Source organism: Poecilia mexicana, unplaced genomic scaffold (assembly GCF_051168715.1).
Source record: "Poecilia mexicana isolate PSO_F unplaced genomic scaffold, ASM5116871v1 scaffold_9, whole genome shotgun sequence".
Lineage (NCBI taxonomy): Eukaryota > Metazoa > Chordata > Actinopteri > Cyprinodontiformes > Poeciliidae > Poecilia > Poecilia mexicana.
Window position 1 is genome coordinate 29,201,936 of NW_028263378.1, and position 22,144 is coordinate 29,224,079.

Consider the following 22,144-nt stretch of genomic DNA (forward strand, 5'->3'; position numbering starts at 1 on the left):
GTGTTGATGCATTTTGACCTGCTTCAATTTTCCGCCGCAACACGCAAACTTCCCCATTCACTCAGTGCGTTATAGTTCCACATCGCTTAGGATTTGTTGCTGCGCGTTTGCGCAGTGTGAAGGAAAGAGGAGACCAGCTGCACAGGCAGGCTGGAAATGAGATGATCGGTATCGGCAACAAGAGCCAATGATCGCTGATCACCGATCATGCACTTTTTCATGAAAATCAGCCCGATTATGATCGGTGACCGATCGATCGGCACACCTCTAGTGCCTCTATGGTCAATGGAAACGCAGCTACTGGCTTTACAGCAGGAATATCATTTATGAGTGATTAGCAGCAGTAAACTGGGAGACCCACCTGCATGGTTTCCTCTCCTTGGCGGAGCCGCAGCAGGTTGACGATGGTGTGTTCGCTCTGGGCTCGGACCGTGGTGTTCTTGTCCTTGGTGTTGTCCAGCAGGCTCTTCAGCAGGGGCTTCATCAGGCTAGGCTCCATGGCGGGAGTAGCTGGCTCTCTGAACACCCACCACAGCACTCGCTCCGACACCAGCCTGATGTCACTGGACTGGTTCTGAAGACACTGTGGGGGTCACACGGTCAAAACACATCACAAAAAAATACCTATTACAAAACTCATATGTGATCTGATGTTCAAACTGACTGCATTAGAAAAAGTTACAGCTAACATCAGTGCATGAGGCGCTCTGGCAACAATTTCAGTTTCCAACAAACTGGTGAACAAGCTCCAGTTAAACCCCAGAAATAAATCCTGTGATTTATCCTTTCAGATCCCTTCAGTTCAACTAAATAAACGTGTACATTGAACAGGCAACAAAACACCAAAGCTGTTTAACATTCACTGATTCATAACTAAAAGGAAATTAATTTAAACTAATTGTAATGTCACAAATCAACTGTTTCCCCACAGACAACCTCTGCTGAATCATTTCTCAGCGCTGTGATTTACAGTCACAAAGCACACAGACCAGATCGTTTCTGTTCACCCACTTCTCCCTTTTTCCTCACCTGCAGGAATTAAAAAAGGAAGTGACTACCAGCTGGACGTGAAGAGTTCCCTTTGTCTCACCTTAACCAACTGAGTGATGATGCGCTGTGAGACGCCACTGCCTCCCTCCGTCCTGAGATGATGCCTCATCAGGAACCCCAAGGCTCTGATCCCACTGGTCGCAATGGGGATCTGCAGGCGGAATTGGATCGGTTACGGAAACCCATAAAGGTTAATATTAGAATTTGCTAAAATGCTTAAATCTTTAGAGGATAATATATAGCGTTGCAGTGTGACGTCACATGTACAAATCCCCCAGGGTATCACATTTCACATGGCAAAAAAAAGTTTTCATTAAAAAAAAAAAAACGGAGGCAGAGGGAAGTAGTTTAGCTATGCTAGCTTGACTATGACAACCTCAACATGTAGATGTGCTGTGGAATTCGGTGTGTTTCAGTTCAGTTAAAAAGAAAAAGAAGACCCACACACCAACTCTCTGACAGAGTATCAGTAGAGGATGTGCTTATATGAGCTAATCATCCTCTGCTGTGTTCAGGCGATCACTTCTTAATGATCTCAATATAAACATGAAGCATGAAAACATGGTGCTGTGACGGACTGAATGCTCAGTTCTCTGTGTGGGAAATGAATGTGTGTTTTTTGGTATTGAATCTTTGATACACTAGTGGAGCTGTTGTCAGTCAGTTGCTATGGCAACTGGTCAGCGTGACAGACAAGAAAGAAGAATGCGAGTGGTTTTGAGTTGTTATTGTACATTTTTTTCTGCCTTTTTTTCCTTTTGGAGTGGTGCACTGTACTAAATTAATAATATCTACACTTCCTTGTTTCATTCTATTAAGCGGAGTTGCTCTACTGCAGCAACGCTGCTATCGATGGAATTGAAAAGAATAGTCTTTTTGCCCTCCTACAAGGTGCGCATGCGCAAAGATTTCCGTATCTAAACAATAACATGCGACGAATCTATGTTGAAGCTGTGCGTCGACTTCGGACCTGTTGGCGCTCACCCTATCAGCAGTAGCGTTAGCTAAAACCATCTCGGTCACGGTATCGCAGTAATCCTTCCCACACAGCTTCTCAGGAGCCGACTTCACCGCTATGGCTAGGGCCAGGCTGCGGCCGTGACGCACCATCCAGTCCACACCGGACACGTCCGCTGCAGGGAGGCAGAAAAATGTTAGCTCTGTTCTGTTTACACACACACACACACACACGCACGCACGCACACAGCAGCCAAGCTGCCTTGGGCAACATGGATACCATAGAAACACAATCCTGAGTAATTACACTTAATAAAAGGAAATTAAATGGCTTTTATTCTTTGCGTATGGTAACATATGAAAACTTTCTAAATATAATGTCTTCCAAAGGAATTTGTTGATTAGCCATTGGTGCTGGTGGCAGCATCAGAGTTGATGGGGAGAGCGGGTGGAGCTAAATACAAGCCAAACATGGAAGAAAACTGCAGGACAGCAATTCTAAATATACAGTCAGATCTACAATGGGAGGCATTGATTAAAGTATATTTATCCATATTTATATATTAGAATGTCCCTGTCAAAGTCCAGAAATCAATGTGTGATAGGTCTTACAAAATGATGTAAACATGTGCTGCCCACTGACTGAGAAAACATTTCTGATTTGCAAAACAAACATTCCCAAAGCAGATTCTGAAAATCGTTAACTTGGTACACCTGAACACAAACGCACACCGTACTTTTCAGATTTTTACTTGTAAAAAGGGTTAGAATTCATCTTCATGTTCACCATTATGCACTAATGTGTGTCACATAAGATGCTTGTGTATATGACAAAGCGAAGAAGAAAACAAGCCTATATTACTTAAAACACAAACCTAAGATGTGTTGAAGCAACACACTCTTCAGCTCCTCTTCTGACAGGAAGGCGCACAGCTCACCAATGCAGCCTGCTGAGGCCATTCGAGTAGCATCCTACACACACACACACAACACACACACACACACACACACACACAGAGCAGACAGCCAGACAGAAAGAGTTTCTGTGTTACAAAGAGACATGAAGAGTCTAAACCACCTATTGAGAAAACCACATCCTCTCTTTGACTTCCGTTTTTTTTCCGACTGTGATCAGAGAGAAAACGACTCCACAGAGCATTCCTCTGCAGCGGCTCCTCTAAGCGTTTGCTTTCTTTATTCGACTATTTCTCGGCGTGTACATTAGCTACAGCAGAATCTACATCAAACAAGAAACGCGTGCGGCAGAAGATTTAAGAAGTCTGGCTCGGCGTGACATCGCGAGCAACCTGCCCGTTGCTGTCGTACCTCGTCGTGTCCCAGCATGCCCAGCAACGTGGTGGTGATGTTCTTGCGGATGGTTGGGTCCACTTTTGATCCGGCCCCCTGGATGACAAACCTCAGTGCTTGGAGCATGGTTTCCCTGCAAAACACAAATAGCCACACCCCTCAAATAAACGCATGAGGCCAAAAATACTGAAAACTTTATTTAGCTTTAACGTCAAGAAGAAAATGCAAGTAAACTGTGAAGATGTCTTAGCTTTCTCTGCTGGACGATTGATGTTAGGCTAACCCATATATCTGATTCCTGAGGCAAGACTTGCTCATCATTTGACACATACAAATATAACTATGATGTAAAGGATATTTCAGACTTGAGCTGAAGACATTTAGGGAAAGGTGTCAAATGCAGAGGAGTTATTTTCCACCACTTTTTACGTTTTGCTTGTACCACAAAAATGAGAGTTTGAGACTCAACTCAAAATAACACTGATGAGATTTGACAGGATCCACTTAAACCATTACATTTCAAGAATAGATTGCAGTAGTGATCTTTATGACGAAATATCAAAAAGATGACAGAAGTTTCAACATATAGTAAAAGTAATAAAAAACAAATATGTCGAGTTAAATCTCTCTCTCTTTTTTTTTTAGCATGACTTTCCCTGCCAGTGGGAAAATGAAAATCTCATTTAATCTTTATTGCTGTTTATCTTCAGAACTCATAACACCACCAACCTTAGAAGAGACATGAACTAAAATCCATCGGATAAGTAAGGAGGTGCAGAATGATGAGCTTCTGGGTACAAAATAGAAGCAGGAAGAGACGAAATAAAATATAACATACATTCATTTAAGGTGAACTAAACTGCAGCTGCCAACTCTGCTGTTCATTTCTTGCACTAGTACCTGGTTTAGCATCTAAATGCTACCTTTAAAGTAGCTGCTAAGCCAAATAATAGCTGTGCCAAGTAATGACACTATTATCAGTGTTAATTAGAAATTTCTCCACTTCTCAACCTTTAAATATCTGCGTATGATTCCTTGATGGCTTCATTTTTCCTAAAACTCCTGAATGCAACACTGACTTGCTCACTTCTTTGCCTCCATCAACAAGAAGTGACGATGGACTTTGACGTAAAGGGCTCTTCTGATAAATAAGGAGGATTATCATCTCTATTTTTGTCTCTTGGCCTTTTTAGCTCAGTGTCAGTTCTGGGGAACAGCTGCTGGGTGATTCATAGGGCCATAAATATTGATCTGGTTATTACAGTGTATTTATGTTAAACCTCAAATGGAGCCTGTCGTAAGTTTTTTGTTGCGTTATCGGCTTATAAAGGAAAAATAAATGCTATCAGTGTTATCCTACATTATCTTTATCCTTCTTTCTCTCTTCTATTCCTCCTTCTTTTCCCGTCTACATGACAATTGCATTTGAAGTTACCTCTAATAAGGTTTTAGACACAAATAAATTAATCCAGTTGTGAAAGTAAATCAGTTTGGCTTCTTTTTGGCATCCAAACAACAATTCTGATTGCTACACATCCAGACAGGACACTTAAAAAACAGGAAGAAAATGTAAAAACCTGTTATTTATTGTGGATGTTATAATATGGAACAAATCTGTTACAGTTAGATTATTGGGAAAAAAAGAAAAAAATGTCAGAGACAAATTTGGACTTGTCTGCCGGACTGCACACCTGACTCCAGAGTCCTCGGCGTTGCGGATGGCCGACAGCTGCTCGGTGAAGAGCGGGTCCACCTTGGTGTGGATGGAGACCAGCTGACCCAGAGCCTCTGCGGCCCTCAGCCTCACCGCGCGGCTGGAATCCTGCAGCGCCTTCAGGAAGGTGGTCTGCAGCTGCGGTAGGAAGGGCTTCAGGGCGATGCCCACCTGTTGACAGAGCGCGGCGGATTAGACACCAACAGACCTCGAGGGATTTCGATGGCGAAGTTTTTCACAGCAGCTGAGAAGAAGAAGGACCTTTGCTAGCAGCAGGGTGAGAGTCTCCAGCAGAGCGGTCTTCACCGTCCAGGCGAAGCGATCTCCCAGGATGCGAATGAGAGGTCCTGTGATGTTCACGACGGACGGGCGCAGCGCTTCGGGAGACGTCAGCTTGATAACTCCACCCAAAGCTTTAGCTGCCTCTTCTTTCTGCTCGGGGCTGCCGGTGAGGACGCCTTCCCTCAGGACCGACAGGATACACGTCACGCCCTGCCATCAACGGGAGGAAAACACTCAGACGTTTCAAAGTAGAAAAGTTACTCTCTGCTGACGATTTGTCCAATGATTTAGGCTTTGCACCAAACCTTTTTATCAAGTCTATAACATTAAATTCTATCAGGTGTGTTTCAAAAGTAATGAAATAAAAAGGATAACAGAGAAGACATTGATGTGAAAAAATACAATATTTTGCTTCATCTGAATATTTAATAAAAGCCAGCAGTGTGTAGAAGTTGGCTAATACAAGTCAAAGTAACGACTGTTTGAGTCATGGTTCTGCAGGTTTGTGTCTGAACATCTCTCTCAAACGGATTCACCACAGAATCAGATGGGTTGAGATATAAACTTTGACCACTTTCTTGCACCATTTCAATCATTTCCTTTCTCGGCAGGGCTGTAATAAAAGATGAGCGGCTAAATGTTTCCTGCTTTTTAAAAAAAAAAAAAAAAAAAGTTCTAATAATCAGACTTCCAACTCTGTGCTTGATTTGTTGGTGCAATTCAGCCTATTATTGCAAAATGATTGCAATAATGTTGTTTTGAGACCATTTTCAAGTAATATTATGATAATTATATAAAAATGAAAACTGGCACCTTCAGAGATCAATAGAGATTTTTTTTTTCTAAAAACACTTAATACTGAAAATTTTAAATTTTCAAAAAAAAAAAAAAAAGATGGAAATAAAAACCACACACAACTGAAACCATATTAAATAGATTATAAAGTCTGTAAACAAAATTGACTTAATATTAATGATTAGAACATTCAGGATTAATTCATTTATTGCTTATAGTGACAGGGCTAGCTGCTTATGGTGGTTTTCACTGAATGCTGCATTATTTTACACTCTGGCTCAGCATCTCCATTTTGGCCTCATCTAACTGAATGTGGTCTGTTTATGCTCTCGTTGTGAAGAAATTTGACTTGTTACAGCTATTTTTTGAATCAAACATAGGAGTGTAGGAAAATGACAAAAAAAAGCTAAAATTTTTCTTTTTTTATACATTTAATTTCTTTTTCACTTTAGAGCAGGGGTGTTATAACATTTTGTTAATTAGGCCAAAATTGTCAGATCAAAAGTCCTTGAAATAAAAAAAACCCTAATATTTCTAAAAACTAAAATCACCAAATATGACGTGATTTTTTTTATCTACTCATTTAATCACTAACCATGAACTGCTGTAATTGAACAAATCAGAGTAATCAGATTTGTTTTTGGATCATAGATCCAAAACTTCAAATTGTTTTTGAACATTAAACGAAAAGCCTCCGGTTTTCTTATTATTATTATTGTGGGCTCAATTAAATAGAACTGGATAAAAAAACAGGATCAAGATTGGTCTTCATTTGAAAATAGTTGCAATATTCAGTTAAGTTTTCAGATTTACACATAGAGTACTTTAAAGCACAAGTCAATGTGTAGATTTGGTTCTAGTTACTCTGACAACAGAGAGTTAGCAGAAAGCTTGAAAAAGATAACCACTTTGTGTTGCAGCTAACATTTTAGTAAGTAGATTGTGATTGGCCTGTCAGGCTGCCGTTCATCCTGACAGGCCAATGGAAGCAGCATCAGAGCCTTTTCAGATGTTTTCTGTGTTGGGAGTTTCCTCCTCACCTTCTTGGGGAGGCAGAAGCCGGGCAGGTGTTGACCTTTCACATCGGCAGCAACCGCTTTAATGTCACGATGCAGGTCATCGATGAGTGCCAGCTGATTGCTGGCGTCCAGTTTCTGCACCACAAACGCCACATAGTTACTTCTGAGCCCACAGAGTCAACGTTCTTAGCAGAAAAGCTTGTTAAACTTTCTGTAACCTTGGTGATGGAGTTGATGGTGTCCCAGCTCTGCGACAGGACCTCTGGATTGGAGTCGTTCAGAAGGCGGATGAGGCCCGACAGCAGCGTGCGGATGTGAGCGCTGTAGTCCAGGCGGGTGCGAGCAAAGTAAGCGTTGAGGATGGTGATGGCAGCCTGCCGCAGGCCGGGGTCGGCGCCCCGCGTGGCCTCCAGCAGGTCTTCGATGATGATCCTCTGACCCGCCTCGTCCTCCACAGACAGGATCACACTCTGACAGCTGCACAGCTCCTGAACAACACAATCAGGGTTGATTTTTGTAAAGACTTTTCAACGCTTCTAACATGCAGAAATGTTGACAAACGAGGTTGAGGAATTGATTAATTTTTTTAATGTTGTTAAAATGATCACAATCAGTGTCAGAATCTTTATTTATTTAAAACATTTCATTAAAAAAATCAGATCTGCAAAGACAAAGAGTTCTTGGGAGAGTAGATAGATCTTTAATTTTAAAAGAGAATAATAAACCAGCAGGAAACGAGGGCAAAGAAAATGAAGAGCAGTCATCTGGGAGCACAAGAAAACCAAAATTTTTATTTTATTACCAGCTTTGTTGTGTTTGGTGCTCTTAGATAAAATATATTTTTAGCTCAAATATAAGTTGTAAAACTGGGGACTTCATGCATTCTGTACAAAAAAAAAATTAAAATGAGCATTTGGAGCAGAGTAGAGTAAAAACATTGAGCATTGTGGGGCAAAGGGAACTTGAGCTCAAGATTTTAATACAATTGCTAAACAGGATCAGAAAGTGACTATAAAACAAGAACAGCAGTTCATTCTTTTCAGTAACTGAGTTTGAAAAGTGAAACTTATATGAACTAATCACACACAAATATATTTTATCCATTTAATAAACTTTGATCGTTATGGCTTACAGCTGAAAGGAACATAACTGTTTTTACCCTCCACTAAACTTTCCAATAATATGAATTTAGCTCTGTTTCAACAGTAAACCTCTTTATCCATAAGCTTTGTGACTTCCCATCACAATTGTCAAGTCGGCGTTCTAAAATCTGGTTTTCATCTAGTGTGATGTTATAACTTTCATAAAAACTAACAGTTTTCATGAGCTGCAAGTCATAAACATTACAGGAATAAGAAGCTGAACCATGTATGTGCATAATTTTTGATGGTTGAAATGCATTAAGTTTTAAATTATATTCCTATTTATTGAAATCTGCCTGTAAATGATCAATTAATTAATTATTTATCCTAGTAAAGGGGATGAACATAAAGAAAGAACAAACAGCTCCACGACTATGTACGGCTTAATAAAGGCAATAAGTGCCAAAATAAATCTTCAACCAATGTATGAACAGATGGTGGATGTACCTGCGCTTCTTCCTCCGTTCCAAGCTTCACTTTAAGCGAAGACAGTAGGGCGGGCAGAATGACGCCCAGGTGACGCGTCAGAGCGTCTCCTGCCACAGCGGAGAGGAAAGCCAACACCCGGGTGTTCACAGGAGGAGCGGTCAGCTGCAGGACACGGAGGGAGGAGGAAATTAATCACACACACAAATTCCAGAAAGAACTGAGAGAAAACCTGACCAACAGGTTACCTTTGGAACCAAATACGGCAGCACGGAGCGGCTCTTCACTGCCATGACTTGCTTCAGTCCATCCAAGGCAAACTCAGCTGTTTCTTCATCATCCTGGAAATAAAATACAAATAATACTTACAGGAGATGCTAAGCATATGTAAACCATGACTTCTGGACTGATCGTATTGCTCACCAGCTGCTTCAGCAGCGTAGGCAGGATGTCGTCTAGCGCCTGGTGGCCGATGGTCGCGTGGAGCTGCTCGAAGGTTTTGGCTGCAGCCTCTCTGACCTCCTCCAGGGGGTCGCAGAGAGCCTTCCTCACAGTGGGGACCAGCGACTCGGAGAAGACGAGCACCTGTGGAATGAATGACGTCGACTCGGTTGAGTTTCGCTTTTATCCCAACGCTTCCACCCGTTTCCATCGGCTTCCTTGAACGTACCGCATCCTTGCTGGTGGACTTCATGATCTCGCTGAGCCCGATGCAGACGCCTTGCCTCTCGTCGCTCTTGTCCGAGCGCAGCCCGTCCTCCAGGATGGGAATGATCTCTGGAAGAATCTTCTCCCCCAGTTTCCTCACGAGGTCGCCGAGCGTCCGAGCAGCGATCTGAAACCACAGCAGCAACGGAGAACGCCACGGTTTGAGGGCTGATTCTACCAGCAGGCGTCGCAAAAAAAGAAAAAAAAGAAAAAGAAAAAAAAAAAAACAGCAGGTTTTACCGTTCTCTTGTCAGGGCAGGTGGAAGCCAGGAAGCCCAGCAGGAGGGAGAACAGGGTTGGCAGGATCTCCCTCAGGGTTCTGGGGGTGTTGGAGACGACGATCTTCCACACGTGGAGAGAAGCTTGTCGGACGACCAGCTGGGTGTCGGATCGACCCATGTACAGGCCAGACAGTACACGGTTCCGTCGATCAGCTCCCAGAGCAGAAATGATGGCCTGAGAGGAGGAAAGGCAAAGCCGAGACCCTTATAACCCAAATACTAACCACAGCCATGCCCTCTGGAATTGGGTGTAAATATTCTGGGGGATGGATCTGCTCTGAGGGGAAAGGTCTGCTGACTTTGTTGGATGCGGCCGTGCCGAAGTTGTCGTCCTCTGAGGCCGTCTCTGTGGTCATCTTTCCCGTTACTCCCGAAATGTGGAACAGCAGATCGCCCAGCAGCTGGACTGAACTGAACCTGGAAACCCACAGAAGAACTTTCAGTCGTCAGGATGTAAGAGAAGGACGATTTGTCCTGCAGCCACTCATCAGGCTGCAACAATTATTTTAGCGATCGATTAATCCATGGATTACTCTGACAATGAATTGGATAAAAAAAATAAAAAGTCTGCACATTTTTTCATTTCACCACATAAAGCTTTTTTAAACAAAAAATATAAATACATTCAAAAGTGCAAATAAACAAACAATACCTTTTTAAAATAAGAAATTAATTTCTTAGTTTAAAAAGTAGTAGGAAATTGTTTCTTCTCATAATGTTTTATGTTGCTTTTTATTATATAAAAAGCAACAACAGCTTTCCTTAAGTGTTCATTTGTAGCAGACAAAAAGAAAGCTCTTTTTTCAGTCCTTTCTTCTAACTTATCACTATAGTTGTAGGGATAATCTGTCAATTAGTTTTGAATTAACTGATTAATAATTGGATAGTAAAGACTGGTTAATAGGAGACTTTGTTTCAGCTTTACATAATTTGAACCAGGTGAAGCTAAAACTGCCACTTGGAAGAGTTTGAGGTAGAACATACTTGCAGGTAAAGAAGTTTTTTTTTTTTTATCTTAAATGCAAAATATATCTTTTGTACATTTTTGGCCTAATTGCTGCTACTAGTGTGTTGTTCTTTCAGCAAATGGCAATCCAGTTAACAGCTGCCGATTACTTCAACAACTGATTCATTCGATTAATCGTTTCAGCCCCACTGTTCATCCCTGCGGTTGTGCTCTGACCTGATCCTCCACAGGTCGTCGAACAGGCCTTGTTCCAGCTCAGGAAGCAGCAGAGCGATGGCGGTCTCGGCATACATGCTGATGATTCGCTGGCCGGCTCTCAGCGCCGTGTCCCTCACGTACTCGTTCTCATCAGCCAGAGCCTGGCAGACGGAGTCAGAGGATACAGACGGTAAAACCAGGAGTGATTTCATACAGAGAAGATTCCAATACTGCAGCTTTGAGTATTGGCAGATACCTATATTGGCAGGAATTGTACACACTTTTATTACTTATGTTGTAGCATGGAATGTTAGAAAAGGCTTGATCAAACGGTATTACTCAAACAGAGAGCTATAGGTATGAGAACAACTGATCCATTGATTACACTGGTCAACGTTTTTCAGTTGTTTTGGGGTCATTTTGATGAGCTGAATCCAAAAATCCCATTGGTTTTGCTCCATCAGGTCAACTGTCTGAACTATGGAGCAACATGAGCATCAAATGCATGACTTGTTTTCACATCTGGATCAGTTTCCTGAGAATCTGGATCAATGACTGATGAGCAGGAGGAGAAACTCCATCAGGACAGGAAAGAGACGGAGACATGATGTTCACTTCACATGTACTTACCCTGATCAGTGTTTATTATTCATTCAATTTACAGAAATCCAAGTTTGTAACATTTAATTTATACACTCTGTTAGAAAACATTTCTTTTTCTCCTAAAACCTTTTTTGGATGAGAAATATTAACAGAAATTAACTGATGATGTCACAAAAATGTAATCAATTTAGTCCGAAAACCGGATTTCTCTAAATCAAATTAGAATAAAAACCTGACCTGACTGAGAAAAATGGATGTTATTTTTGGAGTCCGCAGTGGAAAATAGTCCTAATTCAGTTGAAAATAACTTCTAAAAACAATTTTTTTGTAACCCAGTGTTATTAACCAATGTGTTTCCAAGTTTATCTGCATCCAACTGCCTGGAAAAACAAACTTAGGCCATTCTTGTATTGTGATCAAAAATCATTCTAAGAGCTGAAATGACCACAGTTTTGATGCCTTTGATTTAGATGCAAGCCAATATAACCTGACTCTCGTTTTTTTGGATATTTAAAATTCAAGCAAGATTAAAAAACAAAAGCAACAACTTTCCGATCGGGCGGCACCTTGAGAATGCAGGGGATGATGGGTCCCACATAGGGAGTGAACTTGTCTCCGAAGGTGAGGGGCAGGTAGATGAACATCATGATGTAACCATCTCTGACGTGAGAAGCGATGTCCACCTTGCTGGCAGTCTGGACCACATCTGGCATCAGTTTGTCCAGCTTCTCTACCCCGAGTCCAGCCATCACCTCGGCCAGACCTGAGAGGACATTCAAAACGTTTCATCACTGACACGGGCGAGCCTCAAGATGAGACTCATACGGATAAAGAGGAGGACTGCTGACCTTGTGCGGCTCCGGAGCGGTCTACAGAGCTCTGCTCAGACGCCAGAGTCTCCATGAGCCAAGGCAGCAGGTCGTCGAAGCAGGACTCTCCCATCCCCTTCACCATGGCGCCCAGAGCCTTGGCCGAGACGGTACGCACCTGGACCGGGGGAGGAGGAGGATATGTTTAAATTTCATACATGGGAGACGCCCGTCAATATTAGCACTGTGATCATGTTTGTGTTCACTAGGCACACCTCAGGGACTGGGTCCAGCAGAGACGCCTTCAGTCCAGGAATAACACTTGGCAGGTAGGGTGACAGATCCTGTAGGCGGTACAGCATAACGTAAAATATCACACATTTTTACACGAAATCATCTTGAAGGTGAATTTAGGGTTTTTCACATCCGATAGTCCTGTTGACTCGGTTCTATTGGGGACCAAAGTTGCAATGTTTGTTACATTTTCAGAGGTTCACTTTCACTTTGTATCGTGTTAATCAAACTAAGTCCTTTGAAAACCTGTTTACTTCCTCTCCTGTGGAGCCGCTGCACAAGGAACTACTGTAGAAATCAACATAAAAACCTCAGAAGAAGCATGAGTCTCTCACATTTGTTTTGGTTATATTTACCCAGAATGCCCTGCACAATAGTCCATTGTTTGTGGAGCAGTCTCCAGTCCACTTGGCGTTTATGTATGCATTCAAACAGCACCAGATTTCACTCCAACCGAACCAAGACCAAGGCTTTTACACAGACCTGATTTTGCTTTTTCGATCTGCATTAGAGTTTGATTCACTCCCAGACAAACCAACTGGAATTCCATTAAAGTGGACCAAATGCAGCTGGTGCGAGTTAAAGCTACAAACCTTCTGGTCAGTGAGAGAGTACATGTTGCCGATGATCTGGGCGGCCATCTTGCGAGTGTCGGTGGAGCGATCCTGAAAGGCTCTCTGGACGATGGGCATGATAAGAGCCAAGGAGGGGGCGTCAATAAAGTGCACAAACTTGGTGTCCAGCAACGTCTGCAGGCACGTCTGGGTCTTCCTGGACGGGTCGGTGAGGGCGTCCAGCAGGATGGGGGTAATAGCTGCATGAAGAGAAAGTTCAGTAACCGGTCAAGATGATCCAGTCTTTGTGGCCAATTTATGATTGCCGCTTCTGTAATCCTCTTGATTACTAAATTAAATGACAATTATTTTAATAATCAATCAATCATGATCAATTTGATTAATTGTTTCAGCCCTAGTATGATGCATTCACTGATCAGAAAAAAAGATCAGATTTTTACTGTCTAATCATGAAGCTAAACAAAAAGCAGTCCGAATTGGATCTCCAACTGATAAACTGGTGCATCTCCCTTTTGTTTTATATTATTTTAAAGGAACAGTATTATGTGTTTTCCAGGCACATAGTGCCACCTAACAGCACAATCCAGTAACTATGTTACCTTCAGTTGTTATAAAGATGCTTTTAATATCAATAATATTACATAAATGCTTGAGCACCTGCCCCTTTTGCTCCTTGTCCCCAAGTGCCCTTTTGGTCATTTTTTTTTTTTTTTTGTATTATTATTTCCTAAGCCCTCTTCTGACACATAATAACATGTACTAAAATTATTTGTTTTTTGTTGGGGTTTTTTTTTTCTACAACATAATAAGCCCTCCGGTCACCTTGTTACCTTTGACCTTTTGCCCGTGATGCATGACGCAGTTGCCTCTCGCGCAGTGAGATAAGGCGGCTAACGCTAACTGGAGCTTAATGTAGCGAACGTTCCAGATTACAGAACAGTTTTTGGTGAATTAAAAAAAAAAAAACGTTTTTGGTGAATAAAGTGGAGTAGACTTGCTACTTGTCAGATGACGGAAAATGAAGTATCGTTTCTGCTTCAGCGGCTTAAGCAGAGAGGTAATGAAATACAACAGACACAGACAGGCCTCTGCGTCTGCCTTTCTCTGAAGAACTACTGAGGGGAGGAGACAGCCAGGTGAGGAAAAACTGTTCTCATCTATCGATTTGGTATTTTTATCATACAGACATTAATTAGGCTGTTGTTGTTGTGCTGTTAGCTAACTGCTAGCTAACAACTTTGCTAGCAAAGCAAGATAACTAAAAAGCTTCTTCCCTGTATCGTTAATGATAACAGTCATTCTTCAGTATCGCTTATGCAATAAGGGCACATCGCCCATCCAAACCGATCATCTCCATAATGGACATATGTCTTCTAATTTCCTTTGCTGCATAATGTACATTTATTCTAGCGTTAGGTAAATGTATCTTGAAGGAGAATAGCACTTAAATAAAAGTCCAACAAGGATATTCATTTAGAATTAAAAATAACTCACCCTGAATTACCATGACAGATAAAATGTATGTCATTAATGAAGGGGAAAAAACTAAATCCAGACTTTAAGTTTAGGGTCTGGAGGTTTTTTTCCCCCCCCAATTATTCAATGAAAAAAAAACTAACCTCAGTTAAGTAAAATAAAATTGTAATCAAAACTTTTGGAATTGTAATGATTTCTTTTTTGAAAACAAAATGTTTTGTTTAAAAAGCTTTGTTTTAAATTAAATAACTAATTTTTGTCTTGTGAACTTAAAAAGTTATTTGCCAAACAAACTTTTATTTGCACACATCAGAAATCTTTTGTTGTGAAATTGAATTGTGTTAACAACTCAATTTTTTCTTTTTTCTTTTTTCTGCAGTTCCACATTAAAGTTTGATGCAGCTCTGCTTTCCTGAATGGACCATCTTCATCTCCACTGCAAGTGTAGCAAACATGCAGCTCTTTTTTTATAGATTACAGTCCACTAAAAGGTTGCATTGTGCCTTTGTTTATATTTTCAATAGTATAATTCTGTAAAGACAAAATATCTCTGGTGCTCTAGCTCTGATTTACATATTTTGCTAAATTGCGGGTTTGAATATTGTAATATTTTCCTATAACAAAATAGACCTGCAGAAAGAAATTACTAATAAAATATCTTACATATGCATAGTTGTATGCTCTATATATAGATTTTTCTTAGCTTAAGCCGCTGAATTGATTCACAATTTTGTAATTTATCATTGTTTATTAAACTCTGAAAGCTGGGTGGCTTTCTTAATATTCTGTCCTAGAATGCGGTTAGATGTGCCCTTTTTTTTTTTTTTTTGAGCACCTGCCCCTTTAGTGGTCTCTGCACGGCCCTGAGGGAAAGGTTAAGTTGTTGGGCAAGAAACCTTTGGCAAACGTCCTTTCCTGCTTGCATGCGAGAAAGTCAGCCAGGAATAGGAAAGAATCTCTGTTTGGACAGATAAGAAACCAACAACTTGACTAATAGTTCTTCTGACGGAGCAGATTTAATTTCCAGGAGGTCAACCCCTAATTCTCGGAACTTCCAACACACATCCAGTGTAAGACGGAGCCAGAATTGCTATGCAAGCGAGGTTCGGTAACGCCATTGGTCAAAAACTTCCAATACACAACAGTAGGGCTGGAATGGTATAAAAACCTGATGTCAGAAGTAAGAGACAAGACATTTTGGATTTCTGGGACGATGAAAATGAGACGATGAAATTGTGATGTGCGAATCCGCAGATGTGCATTAAATGTCTTCCTGTTTATCTATGAGCAGAGAGAATGGAGTTTGTGTTTCATTTCTTAATTATGTATTCCATGAGGTTAGCACCTTTAAATTCCTCCATATCACTTACCTAAGATTTCCGGGTTGCGAATGACCGAGCCGATCTGTCGGAGGGCCTGCTGGCCCGCCTTCTGCACCTTGACGTGGGAGTCGGTCAGCACCTCCGTCAGCTTGGGCACGATGCTGGGCAGGCAGGAGGAGAGCTGCTTGGGTGCACAGTAGGCCATGGCACCCAACAACTCCACCGAGCCTGGAAGCAGCAGAGACGTGATCGACTACAAACTTTGTCACAGGTCGCATCTTTTCTGAGTTCCTGTACACTTGACAGCAGATTAACAAAGAAAACATGTACAAAACGTGGGACGATGAAGGATATTTCTACTCTGTAAACATTCAGTTTTCTGTTGTAGTTTCCTTGAAACCACCAGCAGTTAGTCACATAAACATGGATGTACTGATATGAAAAGTTGGGCCAATGCCAGGATGTCCGATATTAATATTACCATTATAGCTGATAACAGAAATTGTGTGTGTGTGTGTGTATATATATATATATATATATATGTTTCACTACACTTCCCCACTGTTCCTCTGCTTCAGTTAAACTTCCCACAATCCCACGCTGCATCACTATCACATGACCAAACAAATATCACATGACCAGACTCCTCCAATCCCCTTTCGTTAGCCCATGTTTTGTTTATTGGACAGACATGTTTTAAAAATGACTAATATCAGCCGGTATAGATGTCAGTGCTGACATATCGCGCATCCCTACACATAATAATCAGGATTTTAAACCTCTTGTGCATCTTACCTGCTTTAGTCCTCCATGACTCTTCCTCCAAGGCCACCAGCAGAGAGGGGAGGACCAGCTTCACGCCGTGGGCACTCAGGTTCCTCATCACAGCCTTGGCGCAGTCGTCTGCAGCCTGGAATAAGCAACAATCAGAGGGCAGAATGAAAATGCGTTTTAAATTAATCACAACAAATAATAGTATCAACTTCTCCATTCTGAAATCTTTCCATGTTTATGTTGGTTACATGCCGACTAGATGCCCTTGTGGCCTCTTACCTCTCTAACATACTGGTTTCCATCTCCAAAGCAGAGCAGGAGGTGTGGCAGCACATGGACCACGTACGGCTCAAACAGCTTCCCCAGCATGTTGCACAACATCTCAAAGGCAAACAGGGCTCCTGCAACGACACCATGTTCCACATGCAGATCATCTCCGTCGTGTTTTTATGAAAATCCCAGGATTTTTTTTAAGGTAATATCTGTCTATTTAGCTCCCATGAGAGAGACATCCAAACACTTGAACAGCTCAGCTGGAGGCAGAGACTGACTGTCAACCTGAAGAACCAGAGCGTCAGACTCGGAGGAGCTGACCCTCAATCACAGGACATCTTCAATAAATATCTGGTGGATGCTTCCATTACCTCCAGTAATGCTGAAAATGAGTCATTGTTGGGTATTTCAACAAGATAACAAACCGAAATGTGACCAAATCCACAGAGAAACCGCTCCGTAGACAAAATATGCTAGGTGTTCACCGACTGCAGGTTTTCTGGCCAATCACCAATTTTTAAAAAGTGTGACCTGTCGATTCTGACAGATACCGATTTTTTTTTATTGATCCCTAAAATAAACATTTATCACATCTCAGTTCTCAGATCTAAACTCTATAGAAAGCCAGTGTGCTGAGGATCAAACTATATTCTACGTATCAAGAAAATGTACCAGTTAAAGTTAAAGAAAAAAGATTTTTTTTTTATATTGTATTATTTTCCCACAGAATAAATGCACTCATATATTTTTTTTAAAATGTGGTTTATATGTGAAATTAATGGTTATTTTAAGGCTGTTAACACATTTGAACACCACCAGTGCTGATCATTACAGCTGTTAAAAAAATGCTGCTGAAACAATAACTTCATATCTATCAGCAACACATTCAACCTCTGTGTCTGTGACCTCATATCCAGCTTACTTATAAAAATACTTTATATTTAACGTAATTTCTTGAGCAGCCACATACATCCCCAAAATCAAAAAAACTGACTGACCTTCCCTCCGTCTGAAGTTCTTCTTGTCCTGGATGGCGTCGGTGAGTGTGGTCATGATCTCCTGCTGTTTGAGCGCCAGGATGCCCAGACCTTTGACCAGTCCAGCCAGTCCATATGCTGCTCCTTTCCTCTCTGCATATTTGTCGCTCTCCAGCAGCAGCTGCAGCAGGTTTCGTACGATTCCTGCTGCATCGTCTTTGATCGCAGGGACTAGAGGAGGCAAGCAGCTGGCCACCGACTCCTGGACCTGGTGTTGGAAGGGGATTAGCATTAACAGTCACGTATGACCATTTTACATTATTCAAAACATAAGACTGCTGCCATTCAAGATTAATCACAAATTCAATTTGACTTAATTCACAATCTGGTTTTAGAAACAAAGCACAACAATGTTATCGCCACTTTAAAGGTTTTAAATGATCCTATTCAAGCTCCTGACTGCAGAAAACATTGTGTTGAGTTGTTTATTGATCTGGCAAAGACATTTGACACTGCTGATCATATGCTAAAATATAATACAATTTTGCAACAGATTGATATGTGTAGCTGACTTTTAGTCAAACAGAAACCAGAGTGTTCAATTTTCTCTCTCCTCTTCCTCTCTTCTTGAAATTGCAGAAAGAGTTCTGCAGGGATCAGTTCTCGGAACGCTTTCATTTTCCATTTATATAAATAACTTGTGTAATAATTTGTCAAGTGCTGTTTATAATTTTTATGCAGATGACTTCCTATTAGAGCTCTTCTTCACCCTCTTAGTCCAAAGACCTTTTGGCATTCAGCTTCTATGCACCGCAAATGTGGCACAAACTTCTAGAAAACTGCAAAACAGCTGAAACACCGACATCCCCTAAATCTAGAGTAAAGCCCACCTATGTAGAGATGCTTTTGAACCATAATAAATGGAACATTGACACAAATATGAGCTGTCTATTGATGATTTTGATGATGGCATTCATCAAAACGTAATTTTTGTTACTGGTTTGTTGACTATGTGGTGTTTTCCACATTTTTTAATAGTTTTTTTCATGAAGCAGTTCTAATTGCCTTGTTGCAGAAATGTGCTACACAAATAAAACTTGATTTATAAATTGATCATAGATCAATCTTGTTTACACACCGACATTTTATAAAATGTGTATAAAATGAAAACAATGGTTTTCACGCATTCTCGAGGCTCATCAGAGATTTAACCTGCAAAGGTAAACAAATTGAGCTTGTTTTTAATTGTATATACCTCAGATTTGTACTCGCTTTTAAAATGCACACTGAAAATTTGGTACGAAAACTGAGAGTGAGAATTGGGTTTAATTACTGCAGTGGATCTTGTTTCTCTCTCTTAGCTGGAAGAAAGCTGGTCTAATCTTATACTGGCTACTCTCTTTGATACAACAACCTCTTTTTTTTTCCAGCTCATTCCACAACTTTCAAACAGAAAAAGGAAAAGAAGCATTCATTATTTACCTGCTGTGACGGCGTGGACAGAGCAGTTATAAGCTTGGCCACGATGGGTTTGACCTTGGGGTCGTTCTTATCCAGATGTTTGGCCAGGGATCCCATGAGGATGACGACGCTCTGCCGGACGGAGTCGTAGCTGGCGTCCTGCGGGGCGTTTTTCAGAAATTCCTCGAACACTGGCAGCAGAGAGCTCACGTTATCCTGGGACGGGAGACGGAAACGTTAGGGGTTTTGGTAAATCCTGAGGCGGGCCGAACTGAAACAGCAACTTGCCACTACCTTTCCGTGTGTGTTCAGCGCTGAGAGGGCGGCGTCCAGCATGCAGCGCCGCACCTCGGTGTGACGGTCATTAAGGGCGTCGGGGACGAAGAAAAGGAAGAGGGGTGTGACCTGAGACTCGTCCAGGTACTGAGACAGCTTGTTCAGAGTCAGAGCAATGCCGCATCTGTTGAAAAGGAGCAGGAGCAATTTGGCCATTATCAGTAGAGCTCTGTGCAAAAGGATTCATAGTGAATCTGGGTGATAACTCGATATTATCGACTGATCAAATTTTTGGTTTTGGACAATTTTATTTTAAGGAAAGTCTGAATTTTTTTTTTCCTACCAAAGCACTCCGCTGATTTCTATACTTCAGACTGATGTTAGTCACCTACCATCTTGTTTGATAAGTGTGTTTTACAGCTTCTAATTATTTGGACTTCACAGAAGCGATGATCAAAATAAAATCCACTGATTTTGTAATTCAACGCATTGAAATTGGGCCTCTGTCTCTTTATGACACACCTGCTCCTTCTGAAACTTCCCCTTCAGGAAGTCATCACAACATGGCTCCTCTATTAACCCTTTACCAACGTTTTTACCAGCGTTTCACTCAGAAGTAGCTCCTATATTTAGCTCAAGAGATGCACAGTTCCACCAGGTGTTCGCTAATTGCTGCTGGCTAGTCTGAAGGAGCTGACTTGGGTTTTGGTGGGGGACAACTATACTTTTCCCAAGCTCTGTTCAGACAGGTTGTCCTACCTGGCTTCCCATTGGTCAGGTGGAGATTCAGAGATCACTCTCCCCAGAGCGTCCAGGACCGGAGGCGGCCTCTAAAGATAGAAAAATAACTTCACCTCATTTTGTTTGAGTTTCGCAAATTCAACCAGTTATAAAAACCTGTTTGAAAGAAACCTCACATAGAGTTTCTGATGGTAGAGCTCTGTGAGCTGGCCGAGCACAGCGGCAGACTGGTCTCTGTACTGGGACACGGCACTGGACAGAGCCTCGGCTGCTGCGCTACGGATGGCCTCCTCGTGGTGGGTGATGTCTCCGATCAGCAGGGAGCAGAGCTCAGGTACCAGCTCCAACCCCAGAGACTCCCACAACCTGAGGGGAACAAGCCAACAGGTCAGGTCACCGTGCAAAAAAGACAACTGCATTTTGTAACAAAACAATGCTCATATGTTTCTATATATGTAGCGAAAAGGCAGGAAACATAAATCTGATTTAGACAGCAATGGAATTTAATTGAGGCCATCTGTTTTTGTTTTTACTTCACTTGAGTAAAACACGAGCATCAAGAGACTAAAAAAGAACAAAATGTTCTCCTTTTACATACTTTTCAGCCAAAGCTTGTCCTTCCTCTTCAATGTCAAACCTGGCAACCCAAAGCCTGCGCAGCAAACTCATCCCGCTGCTCTCTGTGCTGTCTGTCGGCAGCGCAAACTCCATCTCCAACAACCCCTTCACATAAGATACATTACATGTGGAAACAGAAAGCTTTTTAGATGTGACTGCTCTCTCAATGTGTCACAGATTTATGTTCTTGTACTGCAAAACCTTCAAAGCATGTTCACAATTTTACAATAATAGTGTTTTGTTGAGTGATACTTAAACATGTTATTATTTTGGGTTTCAAAGCTCACCCTCAGAGCAGCATCTCGGACAGAGAAGCAGGGTGAAAGCAGGGCGTTCAGCAGGACGTCGATCTCTGGTTGCTCAGCAACCGTGCAGCCGTCCCCTCCTCCTGCACTCGCACACAGCGCAGTGAGGCACTGAGATGCCAACACCTGAAACCAAAAGAGAAGGAAATCTGGTGTTTGTTTAGTCATTTAGAACTAAACAGGAAGAGTTCGACCAGCATACGTCATGTCGTTAAGAGGCCTGCTGCTGGGGCTGTGAAATACGGCTTAAAAGTAACATCTGATTTTTTTTTTTTCCAATACCAGATCCGGTTTACGATTTTCATCAATTCCTTTTTCTCGCCTTTTCTTTGTAAAAAATTATAAGCGACGGAAAATATTTTCAAAAAGTGGCTTTTACTTTAATCATCCCTTCTGGGAGTTTTTATAAAGGAGGATTAGGGCCAGGCTAAGTGAAGTTTATAAAATCATGGTATTAGCAGAATAAACATGTAATATTAATGTCCTAAAATTATGCAGAAAAAAAATTGTTTTAAAGAGAAAAATGAATGAGAAAAAGAGTTGACCAACTCAGCCAGTGTGGTCCTTTCTTTTAAATAAACTCTGTCGTTTGCGTAATACTTTCACACTGATACTGACAATAATTTGATGCTGATGGGTTAAATAATGAAGTATAAATAAAGAAGTATTTCCTTATCTGTAAAAGCAAAGATGCTCAACATGTTATTTTTTTATTTAGGAATTGTTGTTTAATATTACTAATTACTAATAATACTACTTCTGTTTAATATTTTAGAATACAGTTGTAAATATT

General features: G+C 41.4%; 1 protein-coding gene across 2 annotated transcripts in view; it reads right to left on the minus strand.

Annotated features, from left to right (window-relative positions):
- gcn1 (GCN1 activator of EIF2AK4) overlaps positions 1-22,144 on the minus strand; it is a 40,178-nt gene that overhangs the window by 2,453 nt on the left and 15,581 nt on the right. For both annotated transcript variants that reach the window (XM_014967170.2, XM_014967169.2), the window contains exons 27-56: positions 21,334-21,477; positions 21,027-21,151; positions 20,605-20,794; positions 20,447-20,517; positions 19,706-19,871; positions 19,433-19,627; positions 17,972-18,218; positions 16,980-17,101; positions 16,722-16,836; positions 15,975-16,154; positions 13,147-13,367; positions 12,535-12,603; positions 12,299-12,437; positions 12,017-12,213; positions 10,866-11,008; positions 9,982-10,099; positions 9,642-9,857; positions 9,364-9,528; positions 9,117-9,278; positions 8,942-9,034; positions 8,715-8,858; positions 7,344-7,613; positions 7,147-7,260; positions 5,291-5,521; positions 5,007-5,200; positions 3,334-3,448; positions 2,883-2,979; positions 2,035-2,183; positions 1,091-1,201; positions 362-583 (exon numbers count right to left, since the gene is read on the minus strand). In XM_014967170.2, the coding sequence (XP_014822656.2) occupies positions 362-583; positions 1,091-1,201; positions 2,035-2,183; positions 2,883-2,979; positions 3,334-3,448; positions 5,007-5,200; positions 5,291-5,521; positions 7,147-7,260; positions 7,344-7,613; positions 8,715-8,858; positions 8,942-9,034; positions 9,117-9,278; positions 9,364-9,528; positions 9,642-9,857; positions 9,982-10,099; positions 10,866-11,008; positions 12,017-12,213; positions 12,299-12,437; positions 12,535-12,603; positions 13,147-13,367; positions 15,975-16,154; positions 16,722-16,836; positions 16,980-17,101; positions 17,972-18,218; positions 19,433-19,627; positions 19,706-19,871; positions 20,447-20,517; positions 20,605-20,794; positions 21,027-21,151; positions 21,334-21,477 (4,725 nt within the window). The remainder of the gene's footprint in view (positions 1-361; positions 584-1,090; positions 1,202-2,034; positions 2,184-2,882; positions 2,980-3,333; positions 3,449-5,006; positions 5,201-5,290; positions 5,522-7,146; positions 7,261-7,343; positions 7,614-8,714; positions 8,859-8,941; positions 9,035-9,116; positions 9,279-9,363; positions 9,529-9,641; positions 9,858-9,981; positions 10,100-10,865; positions 11,009-12,016; positions 12,214-12,298; positions 12,438-12,534; positions 12,604-13,146; positions 13,368-15,974; positions 16,155-16,721; positions 16,837-16,979; positions 17,102-17,971; positions 18,219-19,432; positions 19,628-19,705; positions 19,872-20,446; positions 20,518-20,604; positions 20,795-21,026; positions 21,152-21,333; positions 21,478-22,144) is intronic.